Source organism: Procambarus clarkii, chromosome 39 (assembly GCF_040958095.1).
Source record: "Procambarus clarkii isolate CNS0578487 chromosome 39, FALCON_Pclarkii_2.0, whole genome shotgun sequence".
In the NCBI taxonomy this organism is placed as follows: domain Eukaryota; kingdom Metazoa; phylum Arthropoda; class Malacostraca; order Decapoda; family Cambaridae; genus Procambarus; species Procambarus clarkii.
In genome coordinates, this window is record NC_091188.1 from 79767 (window position 1) to 100342 (window position 20576).

General features: G+C 41.3%; 1 protein-coding gene across 4 annotated transcripts in view; it reads left to right on the forward strand.

Annotated features, from left to right (window-relative positions):
* LOC123750505 (uncharacterized) overlaps positions 1-20576 on the forward strand; it is a 75260-nt gene that overhangs the window by 44523 nt on the left and 10161 nt on the right. For 2 of the 4 annotated variants that reach the window (XM_069338235.1, XM_069338234.1), the window contains exons 8-11: positions 4114-4293; positions 13857-14075; positions 15550-15864; positions 20290-20384. In XM_069338235.1, the coding sequence (XP_069194336.1) occupies positions 4114-4293; positions 13857-14075; positions 15550-15864; positions 20290-20384 (809 nt within the window). Of the gene's footprint in view, positions 1-4113; positions 4294-8378; positions 8410-13856; positions 14076-15549; positions 15865-20289; positions 20385-20576 lie in introns of those variants that run through there. The other 2 variants (XM_069338237.1, XM_069338236.1) reach the window with 2 other exon arrangements.

Genomic DNA, 20576 nt, shown 5'->3' on the forward strand with positions numbered 1-20576 from the left:
TCACCCCATGGGCCTAGGGTCTCAGACCCTATTGGAACGAAATTGTACCTTTGATCTAATTGCCTGTACTTGACTGACTTTTGTTTTTCTCTGTGTGTCGCTGCGGCTCCTGCCGTGCCGGCAGAGAGGGTGATGTATGTCGTTGCCAGGGTGGATACGCAAGTATAGTCCCATGCTAACTGCCTGCCACCCTTCCACGGACGCAGTGTGATTCCGTCTGGTCGGCCGGCAAAGCTAACAGAGTCACGGTTCAGTAGGTTGCGGGGCTCTCTCTCCGCTGGACACTGAGCAGAGGCAAGGCTTCTTTTAATGATGTCGTTGACTTCGTCGTGTCTAGTGTGCCAACCACCCGATTTTCCACAGTGCAGGCCATGCAATCCATATTCGTCAGCATCTGCCTCGCCGCAAATACACCTGTGAACAGTGTGGATAGGGGCAGCAAGGCGGAGAGCGACTGCAATACGGAGCTCCTGCGGATCAAGACGTGTGCCTGTCGCAGACATAGGGACTGCCAGAAGGAAGTCCCCTGCATGGGGAGCCTGCACAGCTGTGAGGCGTGCACGATCACTGGGGGTTGTTGCTGCCTCCAGCAAAGCTGTGGCTTCTTTGTCTACAATGGGGCTGTCCCAACTGGATTGTTTCTTGGCTTTCGGCATGGCTGGTCTGAGTGCTGGGTCTGTCATGGCACCCCATTTCGTGTCACATTCCGTGTAGTGGGGGTCCTGTATCCCCGCTACATCACTCAGGGTGTCAGGTAGAATTTCCTTAACCAGGTCATCTGATGCTGAGGAGGAAGACAGGAAGGCTGGGACTGCAATTTGGGTGGCGGTGCGGACACCCAAGCCACCGAGCCTGACAGGAAGAGTGGCTTGTTTCCACTGGCATTCGTTGAGAGAGAGGTTAACAACTTTTTCCAGCATGGTCTTCAGTAGGAGGTCATACTCGTCAAGCTTTGGGTTGTTGTAAGATGGGGCGCACCTCAGAAAGTAGGTGGTATAAAGGTAGTAGGTAGTAGTATAAAGTAATTATATATATATATATATATATATATATATATATATATATATATATATATATATATATATATATATATATATATATATATATATATATATATATATATATATATATATTTATATTATATATACATATATATATATATATATATATATATATATATACATATATATATATATATATATATATATATATACATATATATATATATATACATATATATTATATATATACATATATATTATATATATACATATATATTATATATATAATATATATTATATATATAATATATATTATATATATAATATATATTATATATATAATATATATTATATATATAATATATATGTATATATATAATATATATGTATATATATAATATATATGTATATATATAATATATATGTATATATATAATATATATGTATATATATAATATATATGTATATATATAATATATATGTATATATATAATATATATGTATATATATAATATATATGTATATATATAATATATATGTATATATATAATATATATGTATATATATAATATATATGTATATATATAATATATATGTATATATATAATATATATGTGTATATATATATATATATATTATATATATATATATATAATATATATGTATATATATAATATATATGTATATATATAATATATATGTATATATATAATATATATGTGTATATATATATATATATTATATATATATATATATAATATATATATTATATATATATATATATATATATATAATATATATATAATATATATTATATATATATTATATATATAAATATATTATATAATATATATATAATATATATTATATATATATATATATATATATATTATATATATATATACATATATATTATATATATACATATATATTATATATATACATATATATTATATATATACATATATATTATATATATACATATATATTATATATATAATATATATTATATAATATATATTATATATATATATATAATATATATATATATATATATATATATATATTATATATATATAAAATGTGTGTGTGTGTATAATATACACAACACACACATTATATATATATAATGTGTGTGTGTTGTGTATATTATATATGGGTGTGCATGCTTATCAGTGAGTACAAAGGACTGATATCTAGCTGTTTATGCCTCACCTATCTATTTACACCTGGTGCACTGATTCCCACTCTCAACATGAGCTTTTCTCTGGGGAGCCCCGTCTGCTCCCTGGAGCTATTCAGACTGTTATGTGCCATGTTAATTTTGTGTCATCAGTCCTGGGAGTTCTGTGCCTACCTGGGACCACGAACCAGAACCTGGTCCCATCAGAGAGGTGCAGGAAGCAATAGCCATATGAGCACTCTACATTTAGAGTATGTTATGTCTGCTATCGACCAAGGAAAGAACCCAAAAAGGTGGGCAAAACAATACAAAACCCTCTACTGGTGAAAATTTCAACCTACATCCGAACAGATCCAAAGAACTCCTCCCAAAAGAAAACAAATAAACAAGCAAATCGACATCCAACTACTATAGCATGCCTGCTCGTTAGTGCCCCCCTCCCCTGAAAGGGGGGAGGGGCACTAACTCCCCCTTCCCCCTTTCAAGTTCAAGTTCAAGTGTCGCATCAGACTAGAAATCAAAATGAATTTTGGAGAATTGATTTTTCAATTATCATCGACAGTAAAAAGAAACATTGAAATTGAGAAAATTTGTGTTAGAATTATTAATCTTACTTTTTCGGTCATATTTAACAACATACATATACATACACACACACACACACACACACACACACACACACATATATATATACACATAAAGACTGTATTAAGTTCTATGTTGGGCAAACATCTAAAGATTTGAAATGTAGAATTTTGCAACATAAATACTCTGTAAGACATGGCCAATTGTCTAATGCTTTGTTTGTTCATCTGTCAGAAGATGCTCACCAAATTGATTGGGAGATGGCTTCTTCAATAACGAATTGTAAAATCACTTATAACAGAAACATAATTGAATCTGCTTTGATACAAATTACGAAAGAAAGTAATTTGAACATTAACAGTGGTTTATGTAACTTAGATCCATTTTTAATAGATCAATTAAAGAGCGATTTGAGTAGGATCATTGGAGCACATTTGTCTCACTAATTCATTGTAAATATTTACTATCTTATGCTATTATTATCCATGTGTGGGCCGGTTGGTGGGTATGAATAGGAGCTGCATCATATGGGCCAATATGCCTTCTGCAGTTCTTGTGCGGCTCATATTTGTGTCCACCTAATTCCCATTCATTTGTTATTGTTCCTCACCTCACTCCACCATTCTCTCCTGCCTATATATGTCCAATACTTGACCTGTAAAACCACTCCTTCTGAAGATGTATTAATATACGAAAGTACTTAAGGAAATTCTTGTTTCAATTAAAAAAAATTGAAACAAGTGTCAGACCTCCGTGGTCTGACACTCACATTTTTAATCACATGTTTATTTGTCGTGATTTACACACATATATATACATACACTGTATTCATATTCACCTTTTTAATAAATGCTATTTGCAAATTCTTTGCCATTTATTCGTTTCCATTTAGCCTTCTACTGTACTGTATTATGTTTCTTCTCTTTAACCTTCTGTTTTATTATGTTTATTCCCTTCTTGCTTGTACTTAGTGCAAATGGTACTTGCTTCACTAGTGAAGGCTTCAGATGCTGTTTCAAGTATTTGTATAAGGCTTGAAAGTATTTTAAGTGGTCTGTGAAAATTATACTGTACATGTAGCTATGACCTCGAAAATTTGAAATTTCCAAAGGGCACAAGGCATCAAAAGTACAAATAAACTATAGGTAAATAGATAACTACAGTAATAGGTTTCAAATTTGTTTATATAACACGTGAAAAATATTTACAGTTTTATTTAATTAGAGCAAGAAAGTTGTGATTTATATACTGTACTGTGAGTGTTAACTAACATGGCATATAGGAAGTGTTCTTACTCCAATTACACACTGCATATATGTATTAATTTGTATTTATTTATTCCAGATTGTAATGCAAAGTTCACTGCCAAGAGTAGTTTATATGTACATTTGAAAAAACATGAAGGAAAAACAAAGGACAATAACAATAAAGTTACATACCACTGTCCAATAGATACCTGTGACAAGAGCTACAACTCCAAGTTTAATCTTCGTCAGCATATGCTCAAGATTCATACCATTTTAAGTAAGTTTGCTGAATATTGTTTTGTTTTCTAGGGGGAGCCCCTTCGGTTCCCTGGAGCTTATCCAGGCTGGTATGGATATATTAGACTTCAGCATCAGTCAGTATGAATGGAATTCTTAGGCCTACCGGGGACCACGAGCCAGAACCTATCCCCCTCAGAGAGGCATGAGGAGCAATGGCCTATAGAATTGCACACGTGATTTAGAGCATTCTATGTCTGCCATCGACTGGGTCAGGCACCCAGAAAGATAATCATCCTAAAATAAACCCCTATTCTGGTTGAAACTACTACTGTAAGTCAAATGAGTGGGCAGAACTCCCCAAAGACAAACGAGCATGCCATCACCACGTGCTGCACTGCCGTCTGAGCAGCTCCCCCCTCCCCCCCTTCAAGTTCGAGGGTTTCCAACATCCTGGTGGACGCCCTGTCCCGGTTCATTCCCCTTTCCACAGAATAGACTGTCGATGCCGACTCATCCAGTTGACTCTGCCGGACGTATGGGCTTCAATGGGACCTCTTTGCGTCGGTGTGGTCGAGGCATCTCCCAGTATTTGTGGCGCTCTTTCCCCAACTGCGAGGTCATTGAAGTCGATGCCTTTTGGCGGGACTGGTTGAAGTGGGGTTACCTGTACCTCTTCTACCCAGTTTAGCTCATGCTCCAGGTTTCTGGCTCACTTGTAGACTTATCAGGGAAGAGTAGTCCTCTTGGCTCCTTGGTGGCTGGCCCAGCCTTTGTTTCAGGCGCTGCTTGCTCAGTGTCCAAGCCCAGGGGTTTTCCCACGGCTCCGCCTCTTTCAGCAGATCTGTCCAGTTCTTTACATAGCTGGTTCAATCTTCTTCTCGAGTCTTCGCGTCTGGTATTGTTGACTCTGGTCTATCACCATCTGTATGGTGATCAGGTGGCTTCCTTAATTAATGGTGTCCCACCTGCGTATGTCATCTCTGCGGCAGTATGAAGTTTCCTGGTGGTCCTTCCTTTTCTTTTTGTCTCTTCGTAGGGTTACTTTGCTTTCTGTTAAAGTTGTCTTGTCATTTCTCTCATAGCTGTTTCAGGACCATCTTGTGCCGAATACTGTCGCCTTGTATCGTGCAGCGCTAGCAGAGCTGCTGCAGCTTGCTTTCGGCATTGATGTCACCGAGTCGTTTCGCAAGCTGTCTCGGGCATTGTTTCACCTCCAGCCTGCTTATGCGCCGCTTGAGCCATCCTGGTCTTTGGACAGGGTCTCTCTTATCTCTCTTTCCCCTTGGTTTGTGGTGTCCCCTTCGGTTCCGGATTGTTTCTCCAAGGCTCGGCAGCCCGTGGTGACGTCATGCTTGTTTGTTTTTGGGAAGTTCTGTCCACTCGTTTGACTTTCAGTAGTACTTTCTACCAGAATAGAGATTTGGTTTGGGATGCTTTACCTTCCTGGGTGCCTGACCCAGTCGAAGGCAGACATAGAATGCTGCAAATCACATGTGCAATTCTATAGGCCATTGCTCCTCATGCCTTTCTGATGGGGCCAAGTTCTGGCTTGTGGTCCCTGGTAGACCTAAGAACTCCATTCACACTGATGCCAAAGTCTAATATATCCAAATCAGCCTGGATAAGCTCTGGGGAGCCTCCGGATCTCGCCCAAAAAATGGCGTTTCATTACATTCGACACTGGTTTTTTATTTTCTGGTTTGTTACTTGATAAGCTTCCTAGTCTGTGACTGATCATCTATGTACACTGTCCTATAGTTAGTTATTGGATAACTTCTGTGCCTACCTCAGTGGGGTGGGGAGCTCATGAAGATCAAACATCAGCTGTACAACCAAAGTAAACTGCCCACTATGATACGTGTCAAAAACATTGAAATTGCCTCAAAAGATGGTTAGCAACATTCAAGTGCCAAGCTGCTTTCTGAAATAGTAAGGCACTGCCACTAAGTGACAACCCTAGCCACTTGTTTCCTGATATCCCTTGTGTCAACAAACTGTTGCTGATAGACCTATCTACCTTTCAAATATGTAACTTTGGTTATCCTTAAGGCAGTCTCACTTGTGTGTTTAGGATCCATGTGCAAATATGCTTCTTGGCGGTTTTGCTAGGCTGTTTGAGTGCCCTGGAATCGAGACCTCACTTTAATATTGTTTCAGGCCCTTTTTCCAGGCCTCAAATGTTATGTGCAATGACCAATCGAGTACTTTTGTCTAAGGTTACTGTGTTGGCACTGTCTTCATCTCGTGTGGGAAACAGTGATGCTGATAGCTTAGTCAATATTGCCAAATATGTTGTTTCAAGGTTGAAATTCCAATAGAGAATAGTTCCCTGCTTAGTAGAGGTTTTTCCTGTGCACCAGGAAGTTTTATTTCCCTTGGTCACTGCTGATAGTTACAGTATTTGTTTTCTTAGCCAGTTCAGAACCTGTACTCGCCTAGTTGTTCTTGCGGGGGTTGAGCTCTGGCTTTTTGGTCCTGCCTCTCAACTGTCAATCAACTGGTGTATGGATTCCTGAGCCTACTGGGTTCTGTCATATCTACATTTGAAACTGTGTATGGAGTCAGCCTCCACCACATCACTTTCTAGTGCATTTAGGATCCATGCACTAAGCCTGTAGTCAGGATTGTACTTATTACATTTAGTATTAAAATGTACTGTCTATTCGGAGGATGGGCTGTATATTTGGTATATTAATCTAGACCATCCAGCCCATCCTCCAAATAGACAGCATGTTTTAATACTTAATGTAATAAGTACAATCCTGACTACAGGCTTAGTACATAAATACACTTAATCGCCAGAATCACACCAAAATATTGTGAATATTAGAGTTTACCTGAAAAGCTGTATAGAAAACCACAACCTGACCTAACCTTCTTAGTGTATGAGGACAAGCATTTTATTGCTTCTTAATTACAATTAGTACTTAACATATAACTATACATATTAATATTACAGTTTTATACAACTAATAAAACAAAACTAAAATCTTTCAATAAATTATAAAGTAACTCAGGATATTTTCAAATTTTGTATAAAATCTCTATTGTTTAATAAAACTGAAAAAGAAATTCTTTATATTTAAAACTTGTGTTTATAGAATTGAACATGAAAACTTCATCCTAAAATTTTGAGTGTCTTAACAGAAAATGAGAATATATGGAGATAAATGTAACAACACAATAAGTGTAATTATGTACTATGCAGGACAGTCAAGAAATGTACTTATTACATTTAGTATTAAAACGTACTGTCTATTCGGAGGATGCGTTAGAATATCAGTGAGTTAGCAATAGGGAGTCTCCGAGGCTCAACCCAGATGATGTCATTTCATTACATTCAACGCTGTTCTTGATGAATATAGAATTCCAAGAGCCTGGCCCTGGTGCAGAGTTCATGAGCATGCTGTCTATGGCTACTTCAAAATCCAGTGGGGTTCGAGTGACATCTGATATATGGTTCGATGTTGGTGTCACATTTATAAAGAACTTGTTTGAATAATTTGTTTTCATAGTTTGAGGAGATTTACGGCTGGTTTTGACCCTACAGGTCTCAGAGCCAGCTGTGGTTTATTTTTGTCTCACAGATGTATTGTGTGCCTTCCTTGGTGGTGGCATGATTGTATAACTTAATATATAAATGCCACGGCTTTGTGAGGGAACCAGTTTCAGGTGCTGGGTCCTCAGTAGGCTAGAGAATCTGTGACTGATGGCATTTACTTCAGAGATAGTAGCTTCAAGGAGCCACTGGAGCTCACCCAAAAATTGGCATTTCATTACATTCAATGCTTGCTTTTTTCTTAGTGGTATGTGACTTTTATTTATTTTTAGTGCTACTGTGCCTATTTTCTCCAAGCACTGGTTTAAGTTTGCATCAACTAGCCGTTCTTCCCAGGACATATTTTGTTCAAGATCTTGGTTTATTCGTTCCTAGTTAATCAGTTTGTTAAAGTTGAATTTGCAGAATTCTTCTACTCTTGGATTTGAGACTGGCTGCACAGCTCTATTGCCCATGTTGGATACGAAAGGAGTCCCTTCTGCTTCAGGCTTTCCTTTACCATTTTCTCCTACTGGTAAACCCAATCCTTCTTTTCTGTAATTCATCTTTTGTTTCCATTTCAGAAAAGCTGGCCACCTCCACTAAGGCAACATTGTAAGTTAGTAATGTGAAACTACTTAGGGAGTTCTCCCAAAAGTCAAACATTGAATGTAATGAAGCACCATTTTTTGGTGGGCTACACAAACTCACTTTCCTTCCCCTCTTTTCTTTTTATTTTCCTCTGGCTTTTAAATTTCCTTCAAGCAATTTCTTGATTTGGTGCCTTGGAATGGGGAGCTTCAAGTGATCCATTAGAAAAGAATGTTTTTATTACATTCAATGCTTGATTTTTACTCAGGTGGGTACAGAAGCAGACAATTTCTGACTTATGCTAGAAGGCTTAGAGCTTTCCTTTCCCATAGCTGATCTTGAACCTTACCCTATTAGTTTCCCTGAAACACTACCAGTCAATCAGTTTACAACCAATACCCCATTTACTGTTGGGTGAACAGACACACAGTTAATAATCAGTGCCTGATCTACTCTCACGGTCAGGGCTCAGACCCAGCCAAAATCACTTGCGATGAGATTTTTTTTGTGTGTGCGCGCGCGCGTGCAATAATTGAGAATACTTGTTTTGCAAACAAAAGAAAAAAGACAATGGTGCTAGTATCAACATTCTGTAACAATCATCCAGACATCTGGCTTTGTGGATGGGAGTTTTGGCCTATTAGCTGCAACTATTTGGCAAAGATAGAGGAAAGCATCACCCCATGAGGTAGATTTAAATTAATTTGGAATCATTAGTTCCTTTTCTAGACTTACTCATCATTATAAGTGCTATAATAATTAATGATAACTATTAAAAGAACATTGTATTTTTTAGGGACAAAAATTGCACAAATTTGTGCAAATAATAAGACATAAGAAATGAGACATAGAAAATAAGACAGGTGTATTTTCTGGAGGAAGAGCCTCTGCGGCTCCCCGGAGCTATCCATTCTGATATGGATATATTAGACTTTGGCATCAATGTGCATGAAGTTCTAGTCACAAGAACGTGGCTGAAGAATGTTGTCCAGACCACACAGTAGAAGGTTAAGGGACGACGACGTTTCGATCCGTCCTGGAACCACAATCGACTTAAGAATGGTCCTGGACGGACCGAAACGTCGTCGTCGCTTCACCTTCTAGTGTGTGGTCTGGTCAACATGGAGTTCTAGGCCTACCGGGAACCACGAGTCAAAACCTGCCCCCCCCCCCCTCCCTCATCAGAGAGGCATGAGGAGCAATGACCTATAGAAACCCCCGTGTGGTTGGAAGCATTCTATGTCTGCCATCGACAGGGTCAGACACCCAGAAAGATAAGCGCCCCTAAACGAACCCCTATTCTGGTTAACATTGCTACTGAAAGCCGAACTAGTGGATGGAACTCCCCAAATGAAAATGAGCAAACGAGCATGACATCTTCGCACCGCTGTCTGTGCAACCCCTTCCCCCCTCCCTGGGAGGGGGAAAGGGGAGCCCCAGACTCCAGTTCTTTGGCTGATGTGCTTGGCAACCGTCGTGTGTGTCTGACTCCAGTATTATTCCAGTTCTGTGCCCTTGTGGTATCGTGTGGTGCTGTCTCTACTGGGGTGTGTGAGCCAGGTGTATATTTCTTCAGTACTTGGGCTGCATGCGCCTAGGGTTACCTTCCCTGGGGTTCTTGTGTTCCCTTGTTTGCCTCTGGGTAGTGGGGTAGTTTTCGTCACTGATTGGGGCGCAGGGTACTGTGCAACTAGTTATCACCTCTCATAGTGGCCGGCTCTGTTCCGCCTGTGTATGTTGTCCTCTTGCGGGGTTTTATTTTATTTTTTGTGTTTCTTGCCTGGTAGGGGGTCTGCTTTCGATTGATCACGCCTGTTGTACTTTGGTGTTCCTCCTCTAGGCCCCCACGAGTGTACACATCCCCGGGGGTTCAGCTTTATCAGTTTGCTCGGTAGTGTTGGGCACCGGTTAGCAGATCCCTGCCTGGACTTTCCTTAGCGGAATACCAGGACTAAAGGCCCTGGGAAACCCCACGGGGGGCTCTGTGGTACAATGGATGCGACTGCTGGATCTCCCTCTCGCTTTGTGTGAGTTTGAAGGTTGCTCTGTCCCCTTGTCTCAGAGTGACACTCGCTGGATGTGCATCTGTCTTGCTGCCTATTGGGTCAGTGACACATTCGACTCAGTCTTGCTTGGGGGCCTTGGACCCCATTGGACCCCGCTTGGATTTTTGTACCCTCGGAGCGGGGCTTGGTGTTACAGGGAGTGGAGTTCTCTTCCCCCCCCCCCCCCTCCTCATACGAGTTGGATTTGGTGTCTACCCCTCCCCGGGGTGAGTTCTGTGATCCCGAGGGTTCTTCAGTCCCGTCTTTCCGGAGGTTTCGGCCTCCAACTTACCTCCTGCGCGACCCAGATTATGCCTTTGTAATGGACCCTACTTCTTTCATGTATGGAGCTTCCTGTCCATACTGGGTTCGTTATGAGGTTCCGGAGTTGTCCTGGCTTGCAGACTGCCCTTTTTTCTTGTTGGAAGGGTGGCATTCGTTCTGTCAGTCCTGCACGCTTGAGTGGTGTGAGGCTCATACGGTGGTTCAGGTTTTCCTGTGGGGTGAGTTTGAGCACCTCAGTGCGTGCTTGTTTGCTCCTGCCCTTCCTCAGGATGTTGGTGTGGTGCAGCTTCATGTGCAGGGGCCCTTCCCTTTCGGCTGCGTTGGTCGTTGAGGACTTGTGCGCCCGTGGCCTGTTGGCTTCGGCCTTGCAATTATTTTCCCTTCTCGAGCTGTCCTTGGACTGGCTTGAGGAGGATGTGGAAGCATTTGGGGCCCCTCCAGGGTCTGGTGCATTGCCCTCGACTGTACGTGCGGTGTCGCTGTTTTTTTTGCTTCTCATCTCGCACGTCGGCAGGGTCCTTGTACTCACAAGGTCAAGTGTACTCACTAGAAAGAAGATGAGAGAGATATCAAATAATATATACTGTACGTGGAAATTACTGGAGGGCCAGGTCCCAAATCTGCACAATAAAATGAAAAAGTACTGGAGTGAATGATGTCGAAGAAAAGGCTGAATGGAACCAGTGAAGTGCAGGGGTGCCATAGGCACAATCAGAGAACACTATATAAACATCAGAGATCCACGGTTGTTCAACATCCTCCCAGCGAGCATAAGAAATGTTGCTGGAACAACCGTGAACATCTTCAAGATAAAATTAGATTGTTTTCTTCAAGAAGTGCCAGACCAACCGGGTTATGGTGGGTATGTGGGCCTGCGGGTCACTCCAAGCAACAGCCTGGTGAACCAAACTCTCAAGTCAAGCCTGGCCTCGGACTAGGCTTGGGGAGTAGAACAACTCCCAGAATCCCATCAAGCAGGTCTTTCCGGCAGGATCGTGCCAGGGCTCATTGTTCCTCCTGTCGTGGTGCCAGTTTCAGTGCCGGCACAGCCTTCGGTCCCGTTTTCGTCTGGTCAGTGCGGTGATCATTCTGTTCGAAGGTTGGGTTCTTGTGAGGGGTGTCGGCCCTTTCGCGGTTTGTCCCATTGACGGGGCGATGGGAGGGGGTGTGGCTCACTCTGTTTGCTCACGCCTGTTCCCACGTTTGTGGGCCTTTTGGGTCGTTTCGTGTGGCCTGTGGTGTCATTGGGTGGCCCCTTCCTCCTTCAGGGGGTTCAGGGTGGGTGGGGCAGGCCTCTTCTGCTCTCGGTCGGGTCATCTCGGAGTGGGTTCGCTTGGACGTGGTCAAAACGATCTCGTCCCTCGGGTGGGTTCCCGCCTGTTCCTTGGGTTGTTGATGCTTGGTTGGTTAACTTGAGATGATTTCGGGGCTTTAGTGTCCCCGCGGCCCGGTCCTCGACCAGGCCTCCACCCCCAGGAAGCAGCCCGTGACAGCTGACTAACTCCCAGGTACTGTACCTATTTACTGCTAGGTAACAGGGGCATTCAGGGTGAAAAACTTTGCCCATTTGTTTCTGCCTCGTGCGGGAATCGAACCCGCGCCACAGAATTACGAGTCCTGCGCGCTATCCACCAGGCTACGAGGCCCCGAGGCTACGTGGTTAGGCCAGAGGTGCATCATGTGTTGTTTCCCGGCGGTTGCAGCCAGTTGTCTCGACTTGAAGTTCAGGTGCGAGAGCCGACCGCCTCTCAAGAACGTTCTTATTGTTTGGTTTTTGTCTTTGGGTTGCCCCCCCCCCAAGAAAATCAGCATTGAATGTAATGAAACACCATTTTCTGGGTGAGATCCAGAGTTTCTCCTCGGCAACCTCCCCTTCTCTGAGGGGGCCAGATTCTGGCTCATAATCCCCGCTAGGCCTAGAACTCCATGCACATTGATGGCAAAGTCTAATATATCCATATATTAGCCTGGATAGCTCCAGGGAGCCTCTGGGTCTCGCCCAGAAAATGGCATTGCATTACATACAGCACTGGTTTTTCTCGGATTAAAATGTGTAAATTGGTGAGAATCAACAACAGATAGAATGCTTATGTCTTCTATTTATGATAATATTCAATGCATTAGGAGCATTTGTAGCCTGGAATTGAATTACCTGGAATAGTATTTTCTTTTTAGAAAATGGTGGCCTGACCGTCTTCAATAAATAATTCAATAGGTTGAGAAACTTTCAGCACCAAGCTTACCCCTGCTTTAATGAATTCAGGAAGTATGTGACTTTGTTGGCTTTCTTTGGCAATATATCAATTGCCAATATTAGGGCCTGTGGTTCTGAAGGTCTAACAGTACAAACCACAAGATAACTACCAAATCTGCCATGTCCTTGGCAGCACCCTTGGTTTAATTTCAGCAAAACATCTTCATCTATTACTCCCCAGATCATTTGCTTCAGACTTTCTCAGATAAGACCCCATTTTACTAATCAATTTATTGTAAAAACTTCAATTTGCCTTTGGAGGCTAGCACAAGCTACTATGGTATCTGCCCAAAAATATAACTGTAGGGTTTAATGAAACTTCCATTTCTGGGTAATACCTCAGTAGCTCCTAGTACCCACCTTTGTTACCTGTCGTTACCTGTGGTGTAGGGATTGCCTATGTTTGAAGTGTTTGGGTTATACTACCCCAAATCCTGTGTTTGGTATGGTGGCATCTGCTTCATTGGTTCCAGAAAGTTGTTTGGGTGCCCAGCATTGCCAAATATAATTTGACTGGAACTTGGGTGTTTTGTGATGCCATGTGTTAAAGTGAGCAGTTTGCCTTGGTTGTGTCATCAATCTCTGATCTCGATGAGTTCTCCACTTTGTTGAACGGGCAAGACAGATTTTGTAAAGGTCTTTGTTCCCAGTGGGTACAATTCATCCAATGGCCAAAGCCAACAGTGTCTGGGGAATGGGTAGAGCCACAGGTTAGGGAGCTGCTGAGGCACCACCCAGGAAGTGGTATTTCTTATGCAAACTATTTATTTGGTATTTCATTTCACTTCATATTGCTTTAAGCAGAAATAATTGCATTTAATTATTTAATTAAGTAATTGTTATTTAATTAAATTTTTATAAGGCATCTAATGCATTATCCTTTACAGCTACAGACACAAATCAGTTGGACTACATAACACTCTTGGGTGACAAAGACCTGATGATGGATCAGCTTCTACCATTAACAGCTGGTGGTGCATCATCATCTTCAGTCAGTTTAGATACTAATGTGCCATCCTCCACCTTTTCTTCAGCATCTCCTTCAAGTGATGCACAAGCAACTCTCCTCTCCAGCATTGAACTTATCAATGGGGAAATATGTGCTGGTCAGTTAATTTTCTTATTTCATCATGATTCATTTGCTTATATGTATATGTACAGGGAGTTTACAAATGGGATGCATTTCAAAACAAATTAAAAAATTTGTCATTTGTAACCTGGAACCTGATTTTTCATAATTGGAACCCTAGTGTATAAATAGAGAATGCTTTTTCGAAGCACCAAAAATCAACAGTGTAAACTTTCTTGAACAAACTATATGGAACAAGGCAGATTTGTTCCATGGAGGATTTTGTTCGACCTGTTAGACCCTAAGCAACCCCCCCACCCCACGAAAAAAAAACTTGTGAGGGGTCTACATCCACTATAATGCATGTAACTTACCAGGGGAAATAGTGTAATAAAATATCCTCTTAACCTTAAAGTGCATTTAGGTCCACAAGATTTTATCTTTTTGTACTGTTTCTCATCAGTACTGTGCTGCCTTGTACTATTCATTGATGTCAGTAGGGTGTACAACTAGAGCAGCCTAAATTATTCTTTCTACAGTTCTTGACTTAAGGATGTACATTGAGATTGCAGCATTTTTCTCAGCATGTTCACAGCCAAATTACAAATCCAGGCTTCTGGTATTTCCCGAGGTCTTCACATTAATACTTCATCCCCCCTTTGGTGATTCGGGCCTGTTGTCAAAGGCCCGAAAGGTCCTTTCCATCTTGCTGCATTCTTTTATTCAAAGACATGTTTAAATTGTAGTGCAATCCCTCTTCAATGCACTGGGGTGAAGAAGCTAATGGGATGCACTAAGAGAGCTAGCCAAGAAATGTTGTTATCAAATGCCCCTTTCTGGTTAGCACCTTGGTGATTCTCTGTTCCTGCCCTCTTCCATGTCTTCTCCAAGTCATCAGGGGATGCTTTGGCTCAAGAACTAGGTGGCTACCTTAACTGGGTCTCTGGTAAATTGGTAGCAACATGGTGGTATTCGGATTAGTGAGTGACTAGCTTGTTCAGAGTTTTGTTAAGCAATTTCAATGTTGCTTAGCATTTCTCTGAAGTTGAATTGTTTGATATGTTTCTGTATTTTTACATATGGTTCACCTTGGTAGTGTAATGATCTCTAAATCCCACAAGCTTCCTCTTGTTTTTAGGGAACAAGATGGTTTGAAAAGATTTTTGTCCCTGTTGGGTCAAAATAGTAACTAGAAACCTTTCATATTCACAATGGCATATCTGTTTCTAAGATAATGAAGTGGGAGGGGGAGCCACTGAAGTGCTGCTCAGAAACTGGAATTTTATTACACTAATATCTCTCTCCTCAATCTGTTTGGCTTATTTTGCATTATGTATGATTATTTCATCCATAAATTGATTTTTCATCTTCCTGCTTAGTTATCAGCTTTTAAAATATTATTTCCTAGACATATTTGGAATACAAATGACATTATTGTGCAGTACTTGATTGACTCAATTACTATTGATTGATATTTTTTCTTACTCCACTGTTTTATATATCCTTTGTAGATGGGAATAGTATTGCTCCCATTATTGTGATGGAGGGAAGAAGTGGAGCGGAAGCCATTGACAGTATGGACGTCAGTATGGCAGACACACTCACTGGAACAGTTTCTGGTGCAAATAGGGTGGGAGAAGTGGATTCCCTTGATATGACTGCCATCGCAAAGGATGCCACAGAAGACATTATCGTGTCCAGTGGTTCAGCTCGCACAGATGTTTTAGGCAATGTTATTCGGTCTCACCATGCTAAAAAAAGGCAACAGATTAACTTGACCAAGAAGATGATGGAATTTGGTTGCCATCCATCCTGTGCTCATTCCAGTAAGCTAACACAAAACATTAAAAGAATATAATATATAATACAAATTTGATATTGTAATGTTTTACTTACATTTAATGCATACAAGTCAGATTGTGTGTGTGTGTGAAATTACTTAAGTGTAGTTACAGGATGAGAACTATGCTCGTTGTGTCTCATCTTCCCTATAATGTTGTCATGTGACACTTTGAAATTATTAATGGTTTCAGCATCCATCACCTTCTCACTGAAATTGTTCCAAATGTATACAACTATGTTTGCAAAGGAAAACTTTTGTGTATGTATATTTTTGGCACTGTTTGTTTCCACAGCTTGAATCTATGGCTTCTTGTTCTTGAAGTTGCAGGTTTCAAAAAGTCCTCCTTGTCAGTTGTGTTGATTCCTATCACTATTTTGAATGTGGTGATCATATTGCCCGTCTTCCTCTTATTAATCTTCTAGAATTGCCATATTTATGCTAAAAGATAAAAGCATAAATATGTCAATGCTAGAACGAAAACACACACGCACGCACACACGCACTCGCACACACGCACTCGCACACACGCACTCACACACACGCACACTCGCACTCACACTCACACTCACACTCTCTCTCTCGCACTCTCTCTCTCTCGCACTCTCTCTCTCTCGCACTCTCTCGCACTCACTCTCTCGCACTCACTCTCTCGCACTCACTCTCTCGCACTCACTCTCTCGCACTCACTCTCTCGCACTCTCTCTCTCGCACTCTCTCTCTCGCACTCTCTCTCGCACTCGCACTCTCTCTCGCACTCGCACTCTCTCTCGCACTCGCACTCTCTCTCTCGCACTCGCACTCTCTCTCTCGCACTCGCACTCTCTCTCTCGCACTCGCACTCTCTCTCGCACTCGCACTCTCTCTCGCACTCGCACTCTCTCTCGCACTCGCACTCTCTCTCGCACTCGCACTCTCTCTCGCACTCTCTCGCACTCTCTCTCGCACTCTCTCGCACTCTCGCACTCTCTCTCTCTCGCACTCTCTATTTGATACAGTACCACACAAGAGGCTAGCTAGAGTGAAAGGGAAGGTACTCCATTGGATAAAGGAGTACCTAAGCAACAGGAGACAATGAGTCAATGTGAGGGGTGAGGTCTCAGATTGGCGAGACGTTACAAGTGGAGTCCCGCAGGGGTCAGCCCTTGGACCTATACTGTTTGATATATGTAAATGATCTCCCAGAGTGTATAGACTCATTTCTCTCAGTGTTTGCTGATGATGCAAAAATTATGAGGAGGATTGAAAGAGAGGTTGATAGTAGGAGGCTACAAGATGACCTAAACAGACTGAATGAATGGTCCAACAAATGGCTGCTAAAGTTCAACCCGAGTAAATGCAAAGTAATGAAACTAGGTGGTGGAAACAGGAGGCCAGACACAGGATACAGAATAGGAGATGAAGTACTTAATGAAACGGACAGAGAAAGATCTAGGAGTTGATATCACACCAAACCCTCTCCTGAAGCCCACATAAAAAGAATTATGTCTGCGGCATATGCATGGCTGGCTAACATCAGAACAGCCTTCAGGAACCTGTGTAAGGAATCATTCAGAATCTTGTATACCACATATGTAAGACCAATCCTGGAGTATGTGGCCCCAGCATGGAGCCCGTGTACCTTGTCAAGCACAAGACGAAGCTGGAAAAAGTTCAAAGATATGCCACTAGACTAGTCCCAGAACTAAGAGGCATGAGTTATGAGGAAAGGCTGCGGGAAATGCACCTTACGACACTGGAAGACAGAAGAGAAGGGGAGACATGATCACTACCTACAAAATCCTCAGGGGAATCGACCGGGTAGACAAGGATAAACTATTCAACACTGGTGGTATGCGAACAAGTGGACACAGGTAGAAACTAAGTACCCACACGAGCCACAGGGACGTTAGAAGGAACTTTCAGTGTCAGAGTAGTTAACAGATGGAATGCATTAGGCAGTGATGTAGTGGAGGCTGACTCCATACACAGTTTCAAATGTAGATATGACAGAGGTGCCAGAGTTCAACCCACGCAAGCACAATTAGGTGAGTAACACACACACACACACACACACACACACACACACACACACACACACACACACACGCACGCACGCACGCACGCACACAGTTGCTACATATTCCAATTTGGATATCATGAATGTTGTGAACAGTTTGTTTTTTTTCATCAATACTTTTATTTTTCATCACTTTTTTTAAATTTGCTAGCATAGCATAGCCTTCTCTCACAACACCTTTGTGTGATCCTCTAGTGACAGTTTTCTCTCCAATACCACTTCTAGATCTCTTTCTTTGTCCGAGTTATTTAATGTCTTTTCACATTATTTATAGGTTCAGTGCGGCCTGTTTCTCAATTTCACATTCGGTTACGTGTCATTTACTTCCATAGAATTCCATCTGTCGTTTGTTGCTTTATTCACGTATTTTTGTGCGGAGCTCCCCCCCCCCCGAATCTATCTTACTGATAAGTGTCATCAGTCACGGAGTTCTTGTTTCCTACCAAGGACCACAAGCCAAAACCTGGCTTCCCCTCACAGAGGTGCAGGGAGTAGTGGCCCATGAACACTTTACATTTAAAGTATTTACATTTAAAGTATATCATCTTGCCATCGACCAGGGATGGTACCCAGAAAGGTAGGCACATCAAAACAAACCACTGCATGGTTTAGCACAAGATCTTAGTCCTTTAAATGTCAAAAAAACTCCACAAACATAAAACAACCAACATGCAGACCGGCTTCCAGCTGGTCCGCATGTCTGCTGACCAGGGGTTTGGTTCTTTCCCAGCTCGCCAGGTTCGGATTTTTGGTGAACTGGAGGAAGTCCCATTTGGTTCCTTCTCAGGTTCGGACTTGGCTGGGTCTTAGAGGATGGGAGATAGCATCATCTGCTGACACTGTGGCCACCTTTTACTGCCTGCATTCACCATACCAGCTCAGTGGTTCTCTATGGTTAACACATACATATAACGTGTGTGTATTAGTGTAATAACAGCAAAAGGATTATGTTGGGAGGAGCCATTTGGGTGACAGAGGTGGTGTCGTCTGCATGACTTGTCTAGCAGTGTCGAGGATGGCCACTATGCTCTTTGGGCACCATACCAGTTTAGTTGTACAGTTATGGTGAATAGAACATGTAGATACTTGTATATAATGTGTGTGTGTGTGTATAGTGTAATAACACCACAAACAGTATTGTTGGGAAAGAAATGTTAGTGTGTCTGGCCTTGAAACAGTGAGGGAGGCAGCCGCCAGCTGACTGTGTGTGTGACGATATCTCTTATTGTCTGAACTCATCATACCAGCCTAGTTGTACAATTGTGGTGAACAAAACATGTAGATACTTGTATAAAACTTCTGTATATAGTGAATAAAAGCAAAAACATTACAGTATGATGGGAGGAGGATGTTGGCAAGTGAGGTGTTGTTGATGGAGGGAGTGGTGCCGAATGGCTGGATGTCTGGTGTGGCGCCCACTCCTCGTTGCATTTTGACTCACCATACCACCTTAGTGGTTCAGTATGGTGAACAAAACATGCAGATACTTATATATAACCTGTATATATAGTGTAATAACAGCAAATCTGCGTGTTTATTGTTTTACGAACATCATAAATAAATCACTAGTATGCACACCATAATTTTGAGTATAGCGATGGTTCACACATTTTATTATATAAATATATCACACTACACACTATTGAATAATATTACTGCAAAAAACTAAAAAAAAAATCAATCATAGACATTGAAATAATTAAGTAATAATATCTTTGTGGCAACTCCCACCTGACAGCTCGGGCAGAGCAGACCTCCAATTCTTGTTCTGTTAATGCCTTTTTTTTTTTCTTTTTTTTTTCCTCTCCATTCTTCCCAGCCTTATTGCAGCCAAAATGTGCCACCTACATTTTTTTTATTATTATTTTTCCCGTGATCAAGGAACACAATGAAAACTTTCAAGACAAAATATTTTTGTTTTTTTTTATTTCTTGTGCCTGGGCATGTTGACGGCTATAAGCTACAATTGCAATTGTTAACCATTGGTTAACCAATGGTAGTTTGTTTTGGGATTTCTACCTTTCTGGGTGCCTGACCTGGTAGATGGCAGATATAGACTGCTTCCAACTACACGGACATTGCTTCTCGTGCCTCTCTAAGGGGGCCAGGTTCTGGCTTGTGGTCCCCGGTAGGCATAGAACTCCATCGATTAACTGTTTAGTATATACCCATCAGCCTGGTAAAGCTCTGGGGAGCCTCCAGGTTTCACCCAGAAAATGGCATTTCATTACATTCAATGCTGAGTTTTTTCTTTAATTTGGAGAACTTTTTTTACTCAGCATGGTTATTTCTTTAGATGTTTTAAAAGTTGCCCTCTGTAATAAAATTTAATAACTGATTCTTTATTTGCAGCTGGAGAAGTTGTGAGTTTTACAAATGATGTAGTGTTATCTTCCTCGGCAGTAACAATGTCTGCCACATCACATCTTCAGTCTGCCCTCTTACAGGTAAATTATGTCTTTTGTTAAAATTATTGATCTAATGTAAACAATAAAATGCATTCTGGGAGAGCTCCAGCAGTGGCTCCCTATTACTACATCCTAGATTGCTCCAGCCAATTTGAATCACACCAGTCTCTTGCAAGTCTTTAAAACTCTTCCTAAAACTAGAGGCCAAAACCTGGCCCCCCCATCACATTG